At 33.0% G+C, this 23,506-nt stretch overlaps 1 protein-coding gene across 2 annotated transcripts in view; it reads left to right on the top strand.

The window, feature by feature from the left end:
• Positions 1 to 1,223: 1,223 nt before the first annotated feature.
• The window catches only part of hipk2 (homeodomain interacting protein kinase 2), an 88,935-nt gene continuing 66,652 nt past the window's right edge, over positions 1,224 to 23,506 (top strand). For both annotated transcript variants that reach the window (XM_058088230.1, XM_058088229.1), the window contains exon 1: positions 1,224 to 1,588. In XM_058088230.1, coding sequence (XP_057944213.1) covers positions 1,570 to 1,588 — 19 coding nt within the window. In that variant the 5' untranslated portion in view covers positions 1,224 to 1,569. The remainder of the gene's footprint in view (positions 1,589 to 23,506) is intronic.

Below are 23,506 nucleotides of genomic sequence, written 5' to 3'. Positions count from 1 at the left end.
TCTCGCTGTATGAATGGATAAAATGTATGTATAAAAAAATAACAACAGAAATTTATTTTTTTAATAATTTAAAATAATTTTAAAAAAATTAAAAAATAAATAAATTGAATAAATTAAATAAATTAATAATTTAGTTAAATCTATTAATCTATTAATAATGTTTTTGTTTTTTTTTTAGACAATGTTTGTGTTTTTTTTAATATAAATCCTAGCCATCAATCCATGTTTTCGTGACGATTCGTTCCCCCTGGCGTAAATAGTATTAAATTAAATTAAATTAAATTAAATTAAATTAAATTAAATTAAATTAAATTAAATTAAATTAAATTAAATTAAATTAAATTAAATTAAATTAAATTAAATTAAATTAAATTAAATTAAATTAAATTAAATTAAATTAAATTAAATTAAATTAAATTAAATATTGTTATAATTATTTTGTTACATTTTTTTAATATATTTTTTTTAGACAATGTCTGTGTTACTTTTTTAAAAATAAATCTTAGCCATCAATCCATGTTTTTGTGACGATTCATTCTCCCTGCCATCGCCCCAATCGACTCGCTCGACAATCGACTCTCTTGCTCTATGAATGGAAAATGTATTAAAATTTTGCAACAGAAATGTATTTTTTAAAATAATTTAAAATAATTTAAAATAATTTAAAAATAATTTAAAATAATTTTAAATTATTTAAAAATAAATAAATTAAATACATCAATAATTTAGTTAAATCTATTAATCTATTAATAATGGTCTAAAAATTGGAAGCACGTTGCTTAATATTGTTATAATTATTATTTTTTTATTTTTTAGACAATATCTGTGTGTTTTTTTTAATAGAAATCCTAGCCATCAATCCATGTTTTCGTGACAATTCGTTCCCCCTGGCGTCGCCCCCATCGACTCGATAAAATGTATGTATAAAAAAATAACAACAGAAATTTATTTTTTAAATAATTTCAAATAATTTAAAAAAAAATAAAAAATAAATAAATTAAATAAATTAAATAAATTAAATAAATTAAATAAATTAAATAAATTAATAATTTAGTTAAATCTATTAATCTATTAATAATGTTTTTTTTTTTAAGACAATGTTTGTGTTTTTTTTAATATAAATCCTAGCCATCAATCCATGTTTTCGTGACGATTCGTTCCCCCTGGCGTCGCCCCCATCGACTCGCTCGACAATCGACTCTCTCGCTGCACACACACACACACACACACAAACACACACACACACACACGCATAGCAAACTCGCTGCTCAGCCAGTCGGTCCTCTGCAACTTTTGCAGACTCCTCACTCCACGGACATGTCGCACCACGGCTGACGACGAGCCGTCATAGCGGCTCACCCACGGAGCCTCCAGACCAGATCATCCGCGGTCATCGGGAACCACCGTGCAAAGACGCCCCGGACGGGAATTCTAAGCCGTTTTCATCACTCATGAACCGGGGCCAGTAATGCAGGAGACACCTCTCGTCCAAGATGGCAGATTTTTATTGAGTTTTGAGCGGAAATCAGCATTTATTGTTTGCCATGAATAACATCGAGCCTTGCACCGATGGCCCCTGTATACGAAGGTAAGCAGCCCGAGTGTGGGTGCGTGTTTTCCGGCTGTGACATGGATGATGAGCACGGATGCGTATCGACTTTGCCTTTTATTCCCCACATTCGGGCTACTTTGGTCGGCTTTCGTGTGCATCGATCCCCGGGTTGCTTTTACGGGATTACACCTGCGTGGATAATTATTAATAACAAATCTATAAATCTATATCTCTTTGTTTTATTTCTATATATCCTGGATTGGATTTCTATCCGATATGGCTGCCGATTCCGATTGAATGAACGCCCCTCCGTCTGTGTTGCGTTTGAAATCCGACTTTTAAGTGTTGCAATTACGCAGTCTGGTTGCAAGCGGTGGCCGTAGTGCCAAAACAGGGACGGTGCTCCGGGTTGCTGTTGATTATTTTGTTATCTGGCGGTGTCACTTCTTACAGTGTTGTTTTTTTTTTTATCCGCATGTGCATCAGAGCCGTATGCAAATGAGCATGCGTCACAAAGCAAATAATGACCCCATATTTTTTTATTTTTTAAATTATTTATGATTATTTATGTATTTTATTATCATTAATATATTATTAATAGTATTATTTGTATATTATTTTGTATATTATTTAATAATAATTTTAATATTTTAAAAATGTTTTTAAAGTATTTACATATTTTATAATTTTATATTAAATTTTATAATATTTATTTATAATTATTATTTATAATTATTTTTAATAAAAATATTTTTATTTTATTATTATTAATATATTATTAAAATTTATTATTATTTTAATATTATTTTTATAATTATATTATTTAATAATACAATAATAATAATTTTATATATATTTTTACCTTTGTTTACCCAAGCAAGCAATTTAAAAAAAAATCCTTATTTACAAATGCAGCCTGAAGTGCTCGGGAGAATAACGTTATATAAAATTACAAATATCAATACAGTAAATATTGATTATTAATATATTATTAATATTATTATTTTTATATTATTTAATAATTAATTATAATTTTATTATTTTATATCTAAATTGTTAATTATTTATTTATTTAATTATTATTAATATATTATTAAAATGTATTATTATTATTTTTTTTTCTTTTATAATTTATATTATTTAATAATAATAAAATAATAATAATTTTATTTTATTTTTTTACCTTTATTTACCCAGGCAAGCAATTAAAAAAAATCCTTATTAACAAATGCAGCCTGAAGCGCTCGGGAGTGCTGAAAATAAGAACAACGTTATATAAAATTACAAATATCAATACAGTAAATATTGATTATTAATATATTATTAATATTATTATTCTTTATATTATTTAATTAATTATAATTTTATTATTTTTTATATTTTAATTTTTTAAAATAATTTATTTATTTTATTATTAATAATATATTATTAAAATGTATTATTATTTTTTATTATTTATATTATTTAATAATAAAATAATAATAAATTTTTTAAAAAACAATCCTTATTTACAAATGCAGCCTGAAGTGCTCGGGAGTGCTGAAAATGTATATACGTTATATAAAATGACAAATATCAATACAGTAAATATGCATCAAACAGCAACATTAAAGCATATAGGATATGGCAATAATCCTAATCGGCAAGTGCAGAAGTCATATGTAATTAATTGACATTAGCGGCGCTAATATTTATTTAGTATCATGTTGAATATTTCTGCCCTCTGCTGGCATCAAAGGGAATAATCTTCATTTTTTTTGGACGATTTTGCTGCTCTATTTTAATATCGGAAGCTTAAAAGCGGCAAGTGTTTCGACATGAAAAGGAAAGTTGAATTTGAGACGGCGATGTAAAAGGTAATTAGCGTAAATGACATTCCCTCGGCCCCCATTCCGAGGGGGGGGGGGGGGGGGGTAGGGAAGGGAAACAGGCGGCAGGGGGAATTAATTACCTTGCCGCTCGTCCTCAGAAATAGAGAGGGCTGAAATGACCAATATTCTTTGGAAATGAGCTTTTTTTTTGATGACGTTGCCATGGCGACAGGGCAACTATTAGTCTAAACCTGTAGAATAAACTACTTCCTGTCATTGTTTGACTTTCTTTATTGTATTTTTGTGAAGTATTTGTTTACGGGATTACACAAAAATCCAAAACAGGAAGGAGCGAAAGTGCCGACATCGGCATACGAGTTGTATTTGTTTGATTCCCTTACTCAATCCATCCCATAGTTTGATTCCACATACTGAAATGCTATGGCTAGCATAACGTAGTCCTAGCGTAGCATGTCCAAAAGGAGTAGGAAGAAGCAAAGCTTATTAAATCCTACCCCTCCATCTGGTACTTTTACAATCAGTAACTGTTACATTTGTTCACTTCCTGCTTTCCATAATACAGTTTAAGGTTTTTTTTGTTTTTTTTTAATTTAATTTAATTTAATTTAATTTAATTTAATTTAATTTAATTTAATTTAATTTAATTTAATTTAATTTAATTTAATTTAATTTAATTTAATTTAATTTAATTTAATTTAATTTAATTTAATTTAATTTAATTTAATTTAATTTAATTTAACTCAGGAAGGAAGGAAGGAACTCAGGAAGGAACCCAGGAAGGAACTCAGGAAGGAAGGAACTCAGGAAGGAAGGAACTCAGGAAGGAAGGAAGGAAGTTAGGAAAGAAGGAACTCAGGAAGGAAGGAACTCAGGAAGGAAGGAACTCAGGAAGGAAGGAAGGAACTCAGGAAGGAAGGAAGGAAGGAACTCAGGAAGGAAGGAAGGAACTCAGGAAGGAAGGAACTCAGGAAGGAAGGAACTCAGGAAGGAAGCAAGGAAGGAACTCAGGAAGGAAGCAAGGAAGGAACTCAGGAAGGAACTCAGGAAGGAAGGAACTCAGGAACTCAGGAAGGAAGGAACTCAGGAAGGAACTCAGGAAGGAAGGAACTCAGGAAGGAAGGAAGGAACTCAGGAAGGAAGGAAGGAACTCAGGAAGGAACTCAGGAAGGAACTCAGGAAGGAAGGAAGGAAGGAAGGAAGGAAGGAAGGAAGAAAGGAACTCAGGAACTCAGGAAGGAACTCAGGAAGGAAGGAAGGAAGGAAGGAAGGAAGGAAGGAAGGAAGGAAGGAAGGAAGGAACTCAGGAAGGAAGGAAGGAAGGAAGGAACTCAGGAAGGAACTCAGCAAGGAAGGAACTCAGGAAGGAAGGAACTCAGGAAGGAAGGAACTCAGGAAGGAACTCAGGAAGGAAGGAAGGAAGGAAGGAAGGAAAGTTTAATTTAATGTAATTTAATGTAATTGAAGTAATTTTCAAATGTACTACTTCTTCCCTGAGATGATATTTCTCCTCTCTTGTAGAGAAGTATTACATAACATTTTTAGCTAATTGCTTATTTTTAGCCTTATGTATTATTATTTTAGCTGTTTGAATATGAACTATATCAGCAAGTTGAAGTATTTGTCATTTTACAAATAAGGAGTTAGTATGTTCTCTGTAGGCGCCATTATGAATTATCCTTACTGGCCTTTTTTGCAGAGTGAAGACAGCATGATTTTAGTTTTATTTAAGTTCAAGGTCAATCTATTATCATCAAAACATCTTTTTGGGTTTTTTTCAAGTACAAGCAGAATGAATTCATGTATTTCAAGCTAGTGTGTTCAAGCTAGTCGCTTAATGTTTTCCTGCTTTGTTATTTATTCCAAGATGGGAATCGTCGTTCCGTTTTCCTTCATCAGCATTTCTGAAAAGTAGCGACCGTTGTTGTACGTTGCAGCATTAAAACCCGTGTTGCCACATGGCGTTTGAGGCTTTGGATGATCCTTTCACAAATGCACGGATTGAAGTATTCACGTGTACTTTTTCCCAAAGCATCCTGACTCGTGTCCTCGGCGTCCGTTTGGGTTTTGGTGTTTTTTTTGTGTGACTGTTTCTCCAAATACACACTAAATGACTGTTTCTACAAATACACACTAAATGTGACTGTTTCTACAAATACACACTAAATGACTGTTTCTACAAATACACACTAAATGTGACTGTTTCTACAAATACACACTAAATGACTGTTTCTACAAATACACACTAAATGTGACTGTTTCTACAAATACACACTAAATGACTGTTTCTACAAATACACACTAAATGACTGTTTCTACAAATACACACTAAATGTGACTGTTTCTACAAATACACGCTAAATGTGACTGTTTCTACAAATACACGCTAAATGACTGTTTCTACAAATACACACTAAATGTGACTGTTTCTACAAATACACACTAAATGACTGTTTCTACAAATACACACTAAATGTGACTGTTTCTACAAATACACACTAAATGTGACTGTTTCTACAAATACACACTAAATGACTGTTTCTACAAATACACACTAAATGTGACTGTTTCTACAAATACACACTAAATGTGACTGTTTCTACAAATACACACTGAATGACTGTTTCTACAAATACACACTAAATGTGACTGTTTCTACAAATACACGCTAAATGTGACTGTTTCTACAAATACACACTAAATGTGACTGTTTCTACAAATACACACTAAATGTGACTGTTTCTACAAATACACACTAAATGACTGTTTCTACAAATACACACTAAATGTGACTGTTTCTACAAATACACACTAAATGTGACTGTTTCTACAAATACACACTAAATGACTGTTTCTACAAATACACACTAAATGACTGTTTCTACAAATACACACTAAATGACTGTTTCTACAAATACACGCTAAATGTGACTGTTTCTACAAATACACGCTAAATGACTGTTTCTACAAATACACACTAAATGTGACTGTTTCTACAAATACACACTAAATGTGACTGTTTCTACAAATACACACTAAATGTGACTGTTTCTACAAATACACACTAAATGACTGTTTCTACAAATACACACTAAATGACTGTTTCTACAAATACACACTAAATGACTGTTTCTACAAATACACACTAAATGTGACTGTTTCTACAAATACACACTAAATGACTGTTTCTACAAATACACACTAAATGACTGTTTCTACAAATACACACTAAATGACTGTTTCTACAAATACACACTAAATGACTGTTTCTACAAATACACACTAAATGACTGTTTCTACAAATACACACTAAATGACTGTTTCTACAAATACACACTAAATGTGACTGTTTCTACAAATACACACTAAATGTGACTGTTTCTACAAATACACACTAAATGACTGTTTCTACAAATACACACTAAATGTGACTGTTTCTCCAAATACACACTAAATGTGACTGTTTCTACAAATACACACTAAATGTGACTGTTTCTACAAATACACACTAAATGTGACTGTTTCTACAAATACACACTAAATGTGACTGTTTCTACAAATACACACTAAATGTGACTGTTTCTACAAATACACACTAAATGACTGTTTCTACAAATACACACTAAATGTGACTGTTTCTACAAATACACACTAAATGACTGTTTCTACAAATACACACTAAATGTGACTGTTTCTCCAAATACACGCTAAATGACTGTTTCTACAAATACACGCTAAATGACTGTTTCTACAAATACACGCTAAATGTGACTGTTTCTACAAATACACGCTAAATGTGACTGTTTCTACAAATACACGCTAAATGACTGTTTCTACAAATACACGCTAAATGACTGTTTCTACAAATACACGCTAAATGTGACTGTTTCTACAAATACACGCTAAATGACTGTTTCTACAAATACACACTAAATGTGACTGTTTCTACAAATACACACTAAATGTGACTGTTTCTACAAATACACACTAAATGTGACTGTTTCTACAAATACACACTAAATGACTGTTTCTACAAATACACACTAAATGTGACTGTTTCTACAAATACACACTAAATGACTGTTTCTACAAATACACGCTAAATGTGACTGTTTCTACAAATACACGCTAAATGTGACTGTTTCTACAAATACACACTAAATGACTGTTTCTACAAATACACACTAAATGTGACTGTTTCTACAAATACGTACACACTAAATGACTGTTTCTACAAATACACACTAAATGTGACTGTTTCTACAAATACACACTAAATGACTGTTTCTCCAAATACACACTAAATGTGACTGTTTCTACAAATACACACTAAATGACTGTTTCTACAAATACACACTAAATGTGACTGTTTCTCCAAATACACACTAAATGACTGTTTCTCCAAATACACACTAAATGACTGTTTCTCCAAATACACACTAAATGACTGTTTCTACAAATACACACTAAATGTGACTGTTTCTACAAATACACACTAAATGACTGTTTCTCCAAATACACACTAAATGACTGTTTCTACAAATACACACTAAATGTGACTGTTTCTACAAATACACACTAAATGTGACTGTTTCTACAAATACACACTAAATGTGACTGTTTCTACAAATACACACTAAATGACTGTTTCTCCAAATACACACTAAATGACTGTTTCTCCAAATACACACTAAATGACTGTTTCTCCAAATACACACTAAATGTGACTGTTTCTACAAATACACACTAAATGACTGTTTCTACAAATACACACTAAATGACTGTTTCTACAAATACACACTAAATGACTGTTTCTACAAATACACACTAAATGTGACTGTTTCTACAAATACACACTAAATGACTGTTTCTACAAATACACACTAAATGACTGTTTCTACAAATACACACTAAATGACTGTTTCTACAAATACACACTAAATGTGACTGTTTCTACAAATACACACTAAATGTGACTGTTTCTACAAATACACGCTAAATGACTGTTTCTACAAATACACACTAAATGTGACTGTTTCTACAAATACACACTAAATGTGACTGTTTCTACAAATACACACTAAATGTGACTGTTTCTACAAATACACACTAAATGTGACTGTTTCTACAAATACACACTAAATGTGACTGTTTCTACAAATACACACTAAATGTGACTGTTTCTACAAATACACACTAAATGTGACTGTTTCTACAAATACACACTAAATGTGACTGTTTCTACAAATACACACTAAATGACTGTTTCTACAAATACACACTAAATGACTGTTTCTACAAATACACACTAAATGACTGTTTCTACAAATACACGCTAAATGTGACTGTTTCTACAAATACACGCTAAATGTGACTGTTTCTACAAATACACGCTAAATGACTGTTTCTACAAATACACGCTAAATGACTGTTTCTACAAATACACACTAAATGACTGTTTCTACAAATACACACTAAATGACTGTTTCTACAAATACACACTAAATGTGACTGTTTCTACAAATACACACTAAATGACTGTTTCTACAAATACACACTAAATGACTGTTTCTACAAATACACACTAAATGACTGTTTCTACAAATACACACTAAATGTGACTGTTTCTCCAAATACACACTAAATGACTGTTTCTACAAATACACACTAAATGTGACTGTTTCTACAAATACACACTAAATGTGACTGTTTCTACAAATACACACTAAATGTGACTGTTTCTACAAATACACACTAAATGACTGTTTCTACAAATACACACTAAATGTGACTGTTTCTACAAATACACACTAAATGACTGTTTCTACAAATACACACTAAATGTGACTGTTTCTACAAATACACACTAAATGACTGTTTCTACAAATACACACTAAATGTGACTGTTTCTCCAAATACACGCTAAATGACTGTTTCTACAAATAAACGCTAAATGACTGTTTCTACAAATACACGCTAAATGTGACTGTTTCTACAAATACACGCTAAATGTGACTGTTTCTACAAATACACGCTAAATGACTGTTTCTACAAATACACGCTAAATGACTGTTTCTACAAATACACGCTAAATGTGACTGTTTCTACAAATACACGCTAAATGACTGTTTCTACAAATACACACTAAATGTGACTGTTTCTACAAATACACACTAAATGTGACTGTTTCTACAAATACACACTAAATGTGACTGTTTCTACAAATACACACTAAATGACTGTTTCTACAAATACACACTAAATGTGACTGTTTCTACAAATACACACTAAATGACTGTTTCTACAAATACACGCTAAATGTGACTGTTTCTACAAATACACACTAAATGTGACTGTTTCTACAAATACGTACACACTAAATGACTGTTTCTACAAATACACACTAAATGTGACTGTTTCTACAAATACACACTAAATGTGACTGTTTCTACAAATACACACTAAATGACTGTTTCTACAAATACACACTAAATGACTGTTTCTACAAATACACACTAAATGACTGTTTCTACAAATACACGCTAAATGACTGTTTCTACAAATACACGCTAAATGTGACTGTTTCTACAAATACACGCTAAATGACTGTTTCTACAAATACACGCTAAATGACTGTTTCTACAAATACACACTAAATGACTGTTTCTACAAATACACACTAAATGACTGTTTCTACAAATACACACTAAATGTGACTGTTTCTACAAATACACACTAAATGTGACTGTTTCTCCAAATACACACTAAATGACTGTTTCTACAAATACACACTAAATGTGACTGTTTCTACAAATACACACTAAATGTGACTGTTTCTACAAATACACACTAAATGACTGTTTCTACAAATACACACTAAATGACTGTTTCTACAAATACACACTAAATGACTGTTTCTACAAATACACGCTAAATGACTGTTTCTACAAATACACGCTAAATGTGACTGTTTCTACAAATACACGCTAAATGACTGTTTCTACAAATACACGCTAAATGACTGTTTCTACAAATACACACTAAATGACTGTTTCTACAAATACACACTAAATGACTGTTTCTACAAATACACACTAAATGTGACTGTTTCTACAAATACACACTAAATGTGACTGTTTCTCCAAATACACACTAAATGACTGTTTCTACAAATACACACTAAATGTGACTGTTTCTACAAATACACACTAAATGACTGTTTGGGAAGATTACAATGTTTGCTTTTGCTAGCAGGCAAGATGGCGTACTCATTCTTCAACAACTTGATGAGTCAATTAAAGACACGGAGGATTTTATTGGAGGTGAACCAACTGGTGGCCCCGGGTCCTTTTGCTGTCAATGTCTACAATTTCTTCATATTCATATGAAGCAAAAATTACAAGTTAAATAAACCGAAAAGACAAGAAGGAAGGAAGGAAGGAAGGAAGGAAGGAAGGAACCCAGGAAGGAAAGCAGGAAGGAACTCAGGAAGGAAGGAACTCAGGAAGGAAGGAACTCAGGAAGGAAGGAACTGAGGAAGGAAGGAACTAAGGAACTCAGGTAGGAACTCAGGAAGGAAGGAACTCAGGAAGGAACTCAGGAAGGAAGGAAGGCAGGAAGGAACTGAGGAAGGAAGGAAGGAACTGAGGAATTCAGGAAGGAATTCAGGAAGGAAGGAAGGAACTGAGGAAGGAAGGAAGGAACTGAGAAAGGAAGGAAGGAATTCAGGAAGGAAGGGAGGAAGGAAGGAAGGAACACAGGAACTAAGGAAGGAAGGAAGGAAGGAAGGATGGATGGATGGATGGGTGGATGGAAGGAAGGAAGGAAGGAAGGAAGGAAGGAACTGAGGAAGGAAGGAACGAACTCAGGAAGGAAGGAAGGAAGGAAAGAAAGAAGGAAGGAAGGAAGGAACTCAGGAAGGAAGGAAGGAAGGAAGCAAAGAAGGAAGGAAGGAAGGAACTCAGGAAGGAAGGATGGATGGATGGATGGATAGATGGATGGATGGATGGATGGATGGATAGATGGATGGATGGATGGATGGATGGATGGATGGAAGGAAGGAAGGAATTCAGGAAGGAAGGAAGGAAGGAACTGAGGAAGGAAGGAATGAATTCAGGAAGGAAGGAAGGAAGGAAGGAACTCAGGAAGGAAGGAAGGAAGGAGGGAACTGAGGAACTCAGGAAGGAATTCAGGAAGGAACTCAGGAAGGAAGGAAGGATGGATGGAAGAAAGGAAGAAAGGAATAAAGGAAGGAAGGAAGTACGAGTTAAGAAAAACTCAGGGAAGTCGGTATCACGTGATGTTGATGTTTACGTTTTACTGGGCATGCCCTATTGACTATTCTGTTGGATTATAGCGCCGCATGTAGACGCATGATTGGAATATTCCTTTCCATGGATACCATTAATTTCGGAAAGGTTATTCGGAAAGAGAAAAACTTGTCATGTAAACAACGACGGAGGCTGACAAAGTCCAGTCCACATGAACCCATGACAGTCATGGACTGAAGTGGCGAGCCCCCCTCTCCAGGGCCCCACTGGTCTCGGGGGCATAGGTCAGCGGGGGCCGTCACTGAGGGTAGCGTATCCCTTAGCATCCCACATCTGGAATCCCATCTCCGCTTGACGGAACGCAGCAGCTGCGCTCACAAATCCAGAAAAAGTTCACCTTCAACCGGAACCGCAAGGACCAGTTTTCCGGTTTTGGTCACTGGAACATAATCCGAGTGATATCCTTAAACGGGAACACGTGCCTCTTTAAGTTCCTTTCATTATGCTAATAATCTTGGAAAATTGTTTTCCTTTTTGCGACGTTGGAGTTGGAATTTTAGGATCAGATTTCCGACCGCAAGAACAGGCCCAGACTCGTTTCAAACGGATCCCGTTTCTTATACATTGCCATGCTCGGAAGTAGCATAGCTTCCCGGTTGGGATACAGCTAAAAGGTATGACTCGGAATGCCGAGTCGGCAGCTGTATTTATTGCCTATGCCGTTTTTTTTTTTATGAGACACCGCAACCGGATTAAGGACACATATGCTTGCTTTGAATTGTGATGCGAGTGTGCATCTGTCCGTGTGGTATAATCTTTGAAGAGCTCTTAGATGCCATAATGAAGCATAGTGGAATTCCTTACTTAGCAAAAAAAAAAAGACAGCGGGGGTTAAAAAGAGGAAGATGAGTCTGATCCGGAGTCTTAGTGGGCCGGAGTAAAGAGCTTCACGCCCGATGCTGAAATATCACATCCTCTTGTCGCCCCGGGGAGGGGGGCATGTGCAGCATCCATCCCCGCTTTGGACTTGATTGCCTTGGGGGGGCGGACCGGTGCACCAGGAGACCACATACACTGTAAAACCCAAGTTTGCAGAACTAAAAAAAAAACTCGGAATTTCGGAATTAGAACTCAAACATTTGAATATATGAGCTTTAATATTTGGAGTTGATATTAGATATAATTTTAAAATTTGGGGCTGAAAAGAGAAATAGCTTTATTTGATTTATTCATGTTTAATAGATACTTTTTTTATAAGTAACTACGATTTCTTCATATTCATATTAATCAAAAATTACAAGATTACAAAATTACAAAAATTACTTATTACATTTATAAGTAGAACTTTTAAGAAAAATGTATTAATTATTAATTATTTTTAAAAATAAATTATTAGTTTGTTAATGTAAATTCATTATTAATTAATTAATCCAAATGCTATAAGTATAAGTATAAAATTGTAATAATTCATTTTTAATTACTATTAATTATTAGTTAATTAATATTAATTAAACATAATTACTATAATTATTTAAATTTTAATAATGAATGTTTAATTCATTATTTTTTAATTTATATTAAATTCACTAATTAATATTATAATGTTAATTATTAATGAATTAATATTAATTAAAAATTAATTATTACAATTTATACTAACTTATACTTATACTTAACTTATACTTATACTAACTTACTTTACTTATACTCATACTAACTTACTTAACTTAATAATGCTAACTTGCTTATGCTTATATTTATGCTTATACTAATACTTATGCTTATACTTATACTTATACTTATTTTTTAAGAACTTTGAGTATGCATAACTTGCGGGAGTACATCAGCATTTTTCCTGGTACTTATACTTATACTTATACTTATACTTATACTTATACTTATACTTATACTTATCTTATACTTATACTTATACTTATACTTATACTTATACTTATACTTATACTTATACTTATACTTATACTTATACTTATACTAACTTGCTTATGCTTATGCTTATACTTTTGCTTATACTTTATATATTATATATATATATTAAATATATTATATATATTATATATATTTATACTTATATTTTATATTTTACTTATATTTTAAGAACTTAGAGTATGCATAACTTCATTTATTTAAGTACTTTGAATATTCAGGTTTACGGGAGTACATCAGCATTTTTCCTGGTACTTATACTTATACTTATACTTATACTTATACTTATACTTATACTTATACTTATACTTATACTTATACTTATACTTATACTTATACTAACTTACTTATGCTTATACTTATACTAACTTACTTATGCTTATACTTATACTAACTTACTTATGCTTATACTTATACTAACTTACTTGTGCTTATACTTATACTTATTTTTTAAGAACTTAGAGTATGCATAACTTCATTTATTTAAGTACTTTGAACATTCAGGTTTACGGGAGTACATCAGCATTTTTCCTGGTACTTATACTTATACTTATACTTATACTTATACTTATACTTATACTTATACTTATACTTATACTTATACTTATACTAACTTACTTATGCTTATGCTTATACTTATGCTTATACTTATACTTATTTTTTAAGAACTTTGAGTATGCATAACGTCATTTATTTAAGTACTTTGAACATTCAGGTTTACGGGAGTACATCAGCATTTTTCCTGGTTGTCAGACACCCCCCCCCCCCCAACACCCCCCACCCCCAACTAAAAACTTCTTTATCACTTTGCTTTGTTTTGGAAACACAGAACATGACGGCCCTGTTGCATGCGTCTGGTCCCTAAGGTACCTGGTCAGGTTGGACCGGTTCCTGTCTCGCCTGGGTTCAACGCAAGGTTTTTAGAAGGGGGGGGGGGGGGGGGGCTTTTTGATGAATCCCCCCTGGGTGTGTATTTGGGAATGTTTTTTTTTGTGTGTGTGTGGTTGTTAGAGCTTTGACGAATATTTAGAAGAGCTCGAGGAGCTTAACGTCTCATCACACATTTGAAAAGTGTCTTGTCGGGGGGGGGGTGGCACGCCTACCAAAATGAGGGGAAGGTGAGCATGCCGGCATGACGGGCAGAATTCCAGATCCTCTGTTCGATGCTCATGGAGGAATATACTTTGACTCCTGACTTTCTGAACACAAAACAAAGCTTATTTTAATAATAATTAGCGAGGGCTGCACGGTGGTTGAGTGGTTAGCATGCATACCTCACAGCAAGGAGACATGGGTTCAATCCCAGGTGGAGTTTGCATGTTTAAGCGGTAGAAAATGAATGAATGGTCACATGGTCTTTATCCCGCCATGGCTGGAGTCTGGAATCTGCTTGTGTTTTTTTTTTATTTTTATTTTTTACATTTTTATTTATTTGGTTTTCATGTGTAAAAAATTTATTTAATTTCATAGTATTTTAATTAAATTAAATGAATTTATTTGAATTTGTTTAGTTTTGTTTTTTTTACTTCTCTCATCGACACACAGGCAATAGAGAGTGCAAAACTTGCCATGCACAACTTTCCCGTGGTGGCACCCAACCGGGGAAGTTTAATACGGCCAAATTAATTTGCGCAGCAAGGTTTGAGGTGCGGAATTAAAACTAATTATCATTTCTTGTTTCCTGTCAGATTTTCTCGTCAAATTCCAATGAATTTGATGGTATTAAACTTCCCCGGTTCTGTGCCACCACGGGAAACTTGTGCATGGCAAGTTTTGCACTTTTTTTTTGCTGCAATGTATTTTTGGACTTGAGGTACACACGGCTGACATCGCTCTTATGCTACGCTTGACATGTTAGCACATGCTAACACGCTGTTGTTTATGATCACATGGTCACGTGGTCACATGGTCTTTATCCCGCTATGGCTGGAGTCTGGAATCTGCTTGTGTTTTTTTTTTATTTTTATTTTTTACATTTTTATTTATTTGGTTTTCATGTGTAAAAAATTTATTTAATTTCATAGTATTTTAATTAAATTAAATGAATTTATTTGAATTTGTTTAGTTGTTTTTTTTTTACTTCTCTCATCGACACACAGGCAATAGAGAGTGCAAAACTTGCCATGCACAACTTTCCCGTGGTGGCACCCAACCGGGGAAGTTTAATACGGCCAAATTAATTTGCGCAGCAAGGTTTGAGGTGCGGAATTAAAACTAATTATCATTTCTTGTTTCCTGTCAGATTTTCTCGTCAAATTCCAATGAATTTGATGGTATTAAACTTCCCCGGTTCTGTGCCACCACGGGAAACTTGTGCATGGCAAGTTTTGCACTTTTTTTTTGCTGCAATGTATTTTTGGACTTGAGGTACACACGGCTGACATCGCTCTTATGCTACGCTTGACATGTTAGCACATGCTAACACGCTGTTGTTTATGATCACATGGTCACGTGGTCACATGGTCTTTATCCCGCTATGGCTGGAGTCTGGAATCTGCTTGTGTTTTTTTTTATTTATTTTTTTTTACATTTTTATTTATTTGGTTTTCATGGGTAAAAAATTATTTAATTTCATAGTATTTTAATTCAATTAAATGAATTTATTTGAATTTGTTTAGTTGTTTTTTTTCGACACTCAGGCAATAGAGAGTGCAAAACTTGCCATGCACAAGTTTCCCGTGGTGGCACCGAACCGAGGAAGTTTAATACGGCCAAATTAATTTGCGTAGCAAGGTTTGAGGTGCTGAATTAACATGTTTTGAATTGACATGTTAGCACACGCTAATACGCTGTTGTTGTGGTCACATGGTCTTTATCCCGCCATGGCTGGAGTCTGGAATTTGCTTGTTTTTTTAAATTTTTAAAATATTTTTATTTATTTGGTTTTCATGTATAAAATTTTTATTTATTTCATAGTATTTTAATTAAATTAAATGAATTTATTTGAATTTGTGCATTTTTTTTGTGATTTTAGATTATGTGTTAGCTCGAATCCATAGGTTCCATTACTCATAGCTCCTTGTTCCAACGTCGTCCTTGTCTGTATGGGTAACCGAAGGAAAATGGCCGCCGTTGTTTGCGTATGCAGTCATGTGTGTCCTTGTGAGGCCGTCAGCGTCATTGTATGTCACGGCGTGTTTGCATGTCATTGCCTTTTGTCCTTGACTTCCTGAAACGATGTCCTTTTCGAAACCTTTCACAATAAAAGCTCACACATCTGTCACTAGCTTATAATACGCAGCCTTACACCCAAATGCAGTTTTTCCTTTGTGTATTCCCACCCCGTGTTGTACTCATCTGGGCCCTTACTGCGTGTACTTTTCATGTGTTGATGTATTTACTGCGCACAGTAAAGTCCAGCTGCTATTCTTGATTCTCAGACAGGAAGTGTGATACAGGGAGGCGTTTCTTCATGGTTAGTAAATGATAAATGTTCTCAAACAGCTGCTTATCAGTTGCGTGCCCCCTGCAAGGCACAAAAGAGCCACTGAATTCTAAAAAAAAAAAAAAAAAAATTTGATTGACATAACAACAGGCTTTTATTGCAGGTACAATGTAATCATTATAATATTTACATACTGAAAACAATCTTTAGCTTTATTTTGTCTTCAATGCCTTATTTTTCCATGCTAAAAAATATAAAAATAAATAAATAAATAATAATAATAATTTATAAATATAATATAAATATAATATAAATAATAATGCTCATCTAGAAAGCCCAAATAATGTTTAAAAAACCACATTTAGAAGGTTGTAAAAAAGTTTGACTATGCTCTAATTCTGAAAATATTCCATATATTAATAAGAACTCCTACTTTAAGGAAATTCAGGATCCTTGTCATCACTTCCAAATGCAGTACATTAACCAGACAATCAGCTGGTCCTTTTGAGGCAGGGCTGAAATGCAGTGGAAATATTTTTGGAGGGGGTTATATGAATATATATATATATATATTATAAAACCTTCTAAATGTGGTTTTTAACATTATTAGGGCTTTCTAGATGAGCAATAACACCCATAGTTACCTTTAAGTTGCTATAATATAATATTTATAATAATAATAATTATTATAATTATTATTACTAATATTTATAATATTTATAATAATTATATTATTAATAATATTTGTCTTTTTAGCAGAAAAAAATAAGCCATTGAAGACAAAATAAAGCTAAAGATTGTTTCAGTTTGTAAATATTATGATGATTACATTGTGCCTGTTAATTTAATATAAACCTGCAATAAAAGACTGTTGTTACCGCAATCAAAACTGTACTTTTTTGTAGTACTGACAGAGTACTAAACTCCAGCCGTATTTACAGTGGCATGAATGACAATGACTTGCATAGTCCATGTTTGTCATGAAAATAAACGCCCTCCAAAAATTCCCCAAAATTTCCACTGCATTTCAGCCCTGCCTCAAAAGGACCAGCTTTGTTTTTTATTTGCTAAACATGCTTGGATCGAAACACGAACAGTTCTTGCCGTCAGAAAACCAACACGTATGTCGGCGACCCCAACCGTGATAAGTGAATTTCCTTAAAGTAGGAGTTCTTATTCATACATGGAATATTTTCGGAATTACAGCATAGTAAAACTTTTTACAACCTTCTAAATGTGTTTTTTCGCTGCTAACACATCCTTTATATTTGGGATATATTCACGTATAATATATATATATAATATATATATTCATATAACCCCCTCCAAAAATATTTCCACTGCATTTCAGCCCTGCCTCAAAAGGACCAGCTGATTGTCTTCTAAATGTGTTTTTTAACATTATTAGGGCTTTCTAGATGAGCAATAACACCCATAGTTACCTTTACGCTGCTATTACCCAATAATATTTATAATATAATAATATAATATTATAATAATAATATTTATAATAATTATTAATAATAATATTTATAAAAAATATTATTAATAATAATTATAAAAATAATAATAATTATTAATAATAATAATAATACTTATCAAAATTATTATTACTATAATAAAAATTATTAATAATAATATTTATAATATTTATAATAATAATAATAATTATTATATTTTTCTTTTTAGCAGAGAAAAATAAGCCATTGAAGACAAAATAAAACTAAAGATTGTTTCAGTATGTAAATATTATAATGATTACATTATGCCTGTTAATATAATATAAACCTGCAATAAAAGCCTGTTGTTATGGCAATCAAAACAGTTTTTTTGTACACGCTGTTTTCATTTTCGTAGAATTCAATGTTCCCTAAGCTCTCGTATTGAATATATGGTTTTTGTATTGAATTTATAATAATATAAAATAATAATAAATAATAATAAATATTTTTTTATTTATTTTGTTGGCGTTTGAAGTGAAGTTGACTTCAGGATAAACCAGTCAAATGTTTTTTTCCCCCAATCAACAATAGGCGTTTTATGGGCACACTAAAATGAATTGCAGCCTCTGTTATCTTGCTACAGTTGTCGGGGACGGGAGGGGGAGGGGGGCAGGGAGGGGGGGGGAGTTAACATGGCTCAGCAAGTTCCTAAAAAAAAAATGTATAACAGCAGTAGGGCGTGAATGCGTTCACACGTTTTTGCACACGAGAGCGTCCTGTGTAACTGTTAACTGCTTGGGTAATGATTTACCGTCGTCGTATTTTCCTACTGGACAGCAAACACAACACGGGGTTATCACATTTACTGCTGGTATTCTGCTGATTCATGAACCGTGTACGTGTGTCGAACATTTTTTTTTTTTTTTTTTTTTACGAGATGGATCTGGTCTCCTGTGTGTGGATTTTAAGAGCGATGAGGGAAAAATGGCCGCCGGGCCTGATGTGACAGAACCTCCCCTGCAAGCGTCTGTGATGCATGACTCTATAAATAAGCAAGAGATGAGAGGACTAAAAAAGCAAACAGGATGGTCAATAGGATCCATGGGCGAGTGTGTGAGAGCCTGTGCAGTGTCAGACTTCATCACCCCCCCCCCCCCCCCCCACCCCCGATCCCAATCCCAAGGTGGGAAGAAACTCCACACAGATACCATATCCTGCTTGGTTGACTTTAATTCAGGATTGTTTTTAAAAAAAACCTAAATTCATCACCGTGGTTTGCTACTTCCGTGGCAACAAGTGGTTTGTTGACGGTGACACCTTGGACACAAAATGTTGTTCGGTCATGGATGACTCACGTCAAGTCTTTCTAGAATTGAAAGAACATATTCAAAAATTTTGGTTAAATTAATACCGTGTTTTGTAGACTATAAGTCGCACTTTTTTTCATAGGTTGGCTGTTCCTGTGACTTATACTCCAGAGCGACTTATGTAAATTTTTTTCTACCTAATTATGCATTTTTGGCCTTGTGCGACTTATACTCCAGAGCGACTTATGTATGTTTTTTTCTACCTAATTATGCATTTTTGGCCTTGTGCGACTTATACTCTGGAGCGACTTATGTATGTTTTTTTTCTACCTAATTATGCATTTTTGGCCTTGTGCGACTTATACTCCAGAGCGACTTATGTATATTTTTTTCTACCTAATTATGCATTTTTGGCCTTGTGAGACTTATCCTCCGGAGCGACTTATGTATGTTTTTTTTCTACCTAATTATGCATGATTTAATTTAATTTAATTTAATTTAATTTAATTTAATTTAATTTAATTTAATTTAATTTAATTTAATTTAATTTAATTTAATTTAATTTAATTTAATTTAATTTAATTTAATTTAATTTAATTTAATTTAATTTAATTTAATTTAATTTAAGTCCCTTCATCCTTGTATTTAGCAAACAATATGTGTGTATTGTTTGCGCTGGCATGGACTTGTGACCCACTTTTGGGTCCCGAGCCACCAGTTGAGAATCGCTGCAGTTGTAGTTTAGGTCGGTTCCCAGTTCCACATGTCCAAAAAGGAGTAGGAAGAAGCAAAGCTTATTAAATCCTACCCCTCCATCTGGTACTTTTACAATCAGTAACTGTTACATTTGTTCACTTCCTGCTTTCCATAATACAGTTTAAGTTTTTTTTTAATATTAAATTAAATTAAATTAAATTAAATTAAATTTAAAATTAAATTTAAATTTAAATTTAAATTTAAATTTAAAATTAAATTTAAATTTAAATTTAAATTTAAATTTAAATTTAAATTTAAATTTAAATTTAAATTTAAATTTAAATTTAAATTTAAATTTAAATTTAAATTTAATTTAATTTAATTTAATTTAATTTAATTTAATTTAATTTAATTTAATTTAATTTAATTTAATTTAATTTAATTTAATTTAAACTGGTTCAAGACTCTTCATCCTTGGTTATTTTTAGCCTTATGTATTATTTTAGCTGTTTGAATATGAACTATATCAGCAAGTTGAAGTATTTGTGATTTTAGAAATAAGGAGTTAGTATGTTCTCTGTAGGCGGCATTATGAATTATCCTTACTGGCCTTTTTTGCAGTACATTTAGCGAGTGAAAATTGCTTTTATTGTTATTGCGTTGAAATAATTATCAATTTTTTATGGATTTGGACAAAAAAAACGATGAAAAAGACGATGAAAGTTGGGGGTTTCTGAGTGAAAGCCCCCACCCAGGGCCCCTCATGAATACTTCCTGTGATGAAGAGTCGAATTTTGGCAAATTTAATAAGAGAGTGCAAACAGAAGCAGGTCACTTGATGGCCTTCATTCAGGCCGCCCGACTTCCTGCCCGCCCGCCCGCCTTAACGCCCGCTCATGGTATGTAGCACAGCCCTGATCCTCCTGAAAAGAAGATTAGCAAACCTCTGACTGAGACATAATCTTCTGAAAACATCAACTATCTCCTCGGAATAGTGGAATGCTTTGTGTGTTGGGAACGTCGGTGTTGGGTTTAGGTATGTAAAATGGAAATCCTTACCTCCGAGGGCATTTCACACTTTGGAAGCACACGTTTTAAAACAGGGGTCTCAAACATGCGGCCCGCGGGCCAAATGTGGCCCGGAGGACAGTAGTTTGAGGCCCCCGCCTTGATATGAAAGTTTAATGTGCAGTGCGACTTATGTATGTTTTTTTTTACCTAAATATGCATTTTTGGCCTTGTGCAACTTATACTCCAGAGCGACTTATGTATGTTTTTTTTCTACCTAATTATGCATTTTTGGCCTTATGCGACTTATTCTGCGGAGCGACTTATGTATGTTTTTTTCTACCTAATTATGCATTTTTGGCCTTGTGAGACTTATACTCCGGAACGACTTATGTATGTTTTTTTCTACCTAATTATGCATTTTTGGCCTTGTGCGACTTATATTCCGGAGCGACTTATGTATGTTTTTTTCTACCTAATTATGCATTTTTGGCCTTGTGAGATTTATACTCCGGAACGACTTATGTATGTTTTTTTTCTACCTAATTATGCATTTTTGGCCTTGTGCGACTTATACTCCGGAGCGACTTATGTATGTTTTTTTCTACCTAATTATGCATTTTTGGCCAGGTGTGACTTATATTCCGGAGCGACTTATGTATGTTTTTTTTCTACCTAATTATGCATTTTTGGCCTTGTGCGACTTATACTCCAGAGCGACTTATGTATATTTTTTTCTACCTAATTATGCATTTTTGGCCTTGTGAGACTTATCCTCCGGAGCGACTTATGTATGTTTTTTTTCTACCTAATTATGCATGATTTAATTTAATTTAATTTAATTTAATTTAATTTAATTTAATTTAATTTAATTTAATTTAATTTAATTTAATTTAATTTAATTTAAGTCCCTTCATCCTTGTATTTAGCAAACAATATGTGTGTATTGTTTGCGCTGGCATGGACTTGTGACCCACTTTTGGGTCCCGAGCCACCAGTTGAGAATCGCTGCAGTTGTAGTTTAGGTCGGTTCCCAGTTCCACATGTCCAAAAAGGAGTAGGAAGAAGCAAAGCTTATTAAATCCTACCCCTCCATCTGGTACTTTTACAATCAGTAACTGTTACATTTGTTCACTTCCTGCTTTCCATAATACAGTTTAAGTTTTTTTTTAATATTAAATTAAATTAAATTAAATTAAATTAAATTTAAAATTAAATTTAAATTTAAATTTAAATTTAAATTTAAATTTAAAATTAAATTTAAATTTAAATTTAAATTTAAATTTAAATTTAAATTTAAATTTAAATTTAAATTTAAATTTAAATTTAATTTAATTTAATTTAATTTAATTTAATTTAATTTAATTTAATTTAAACTGGTTCAAGACTCTTCATCCTTGGTTATTTTTAGCCTTATGTATTATTTTAGCTGTTTGAATATGAACTATATCAGCAAGTTGAAGTATTTGTGATTTTAGAAATAAGGAGTTAGTATGTTCTCTGTAGGCGGCATTATGAATTATCCTTACTGGCCTTTTTTGCAGTACATTTAGCGAGTGAAAATTGCTTTTATTGTTATTGCGTTGAAATAATTATCAATTTTTTATGGATTTGGACAAAAAAAACGATGAAAAAGACGATGAAAGTTGGGGGTTTCTGAGTGAAAGCCCCCACCCAGGGCCCCTCATGAATACTTCCTGTGATGAAGAGTCGAATTTTGGCAAATTTAATAAGAGAGTGCAAACAGAAGCAGGTCACTTGATGGCCTTCATTCAGGCCGCCCGACTTCCTGCCCGCCCGCCCGCCTTAACGCCCGCTCATGGTATGTAGCACAGCCCTGATCCTCCTGAAAAGAAGATTAGCAAACCTCTGACTGAGACATAATCTTCTGAAAACATCAACTATCTCCTCGGAATAGTGGAATGCTTTGTGTGTTGGGAACGTCGGTGTTGGGTTTAGGTATGTAAAATGGAAATCCTTACCTCCGAGGGCATTTCACACTTTGGAAGCACACGTTTTAAAACAGGGGTCTCAAACATGCGGCCCGCGGGCCAAATGTGGCCCGGAGGACAG

This window comes from Doryrhamphus excisus, chromosome 11, assembly GCF_030265055.1.
Source record: "Doryrhamphus excisus isolate RoL2022-K1 chromosome 11, RoL_Dexc_1.0, whole genome shotgun sequence".
In the NCBI taxonomy this organism is placed as follows: domain Eukaryota; kingdom Metazoa; phylum Chordata; class Actinopteri; order Syngnathiformes; family Syngnathidae; genus Doryrhamphus; species Doryrhamphus excisus.
This window is presented reverse-complemented; position numbering and strand designations above follow the sequence as displayed.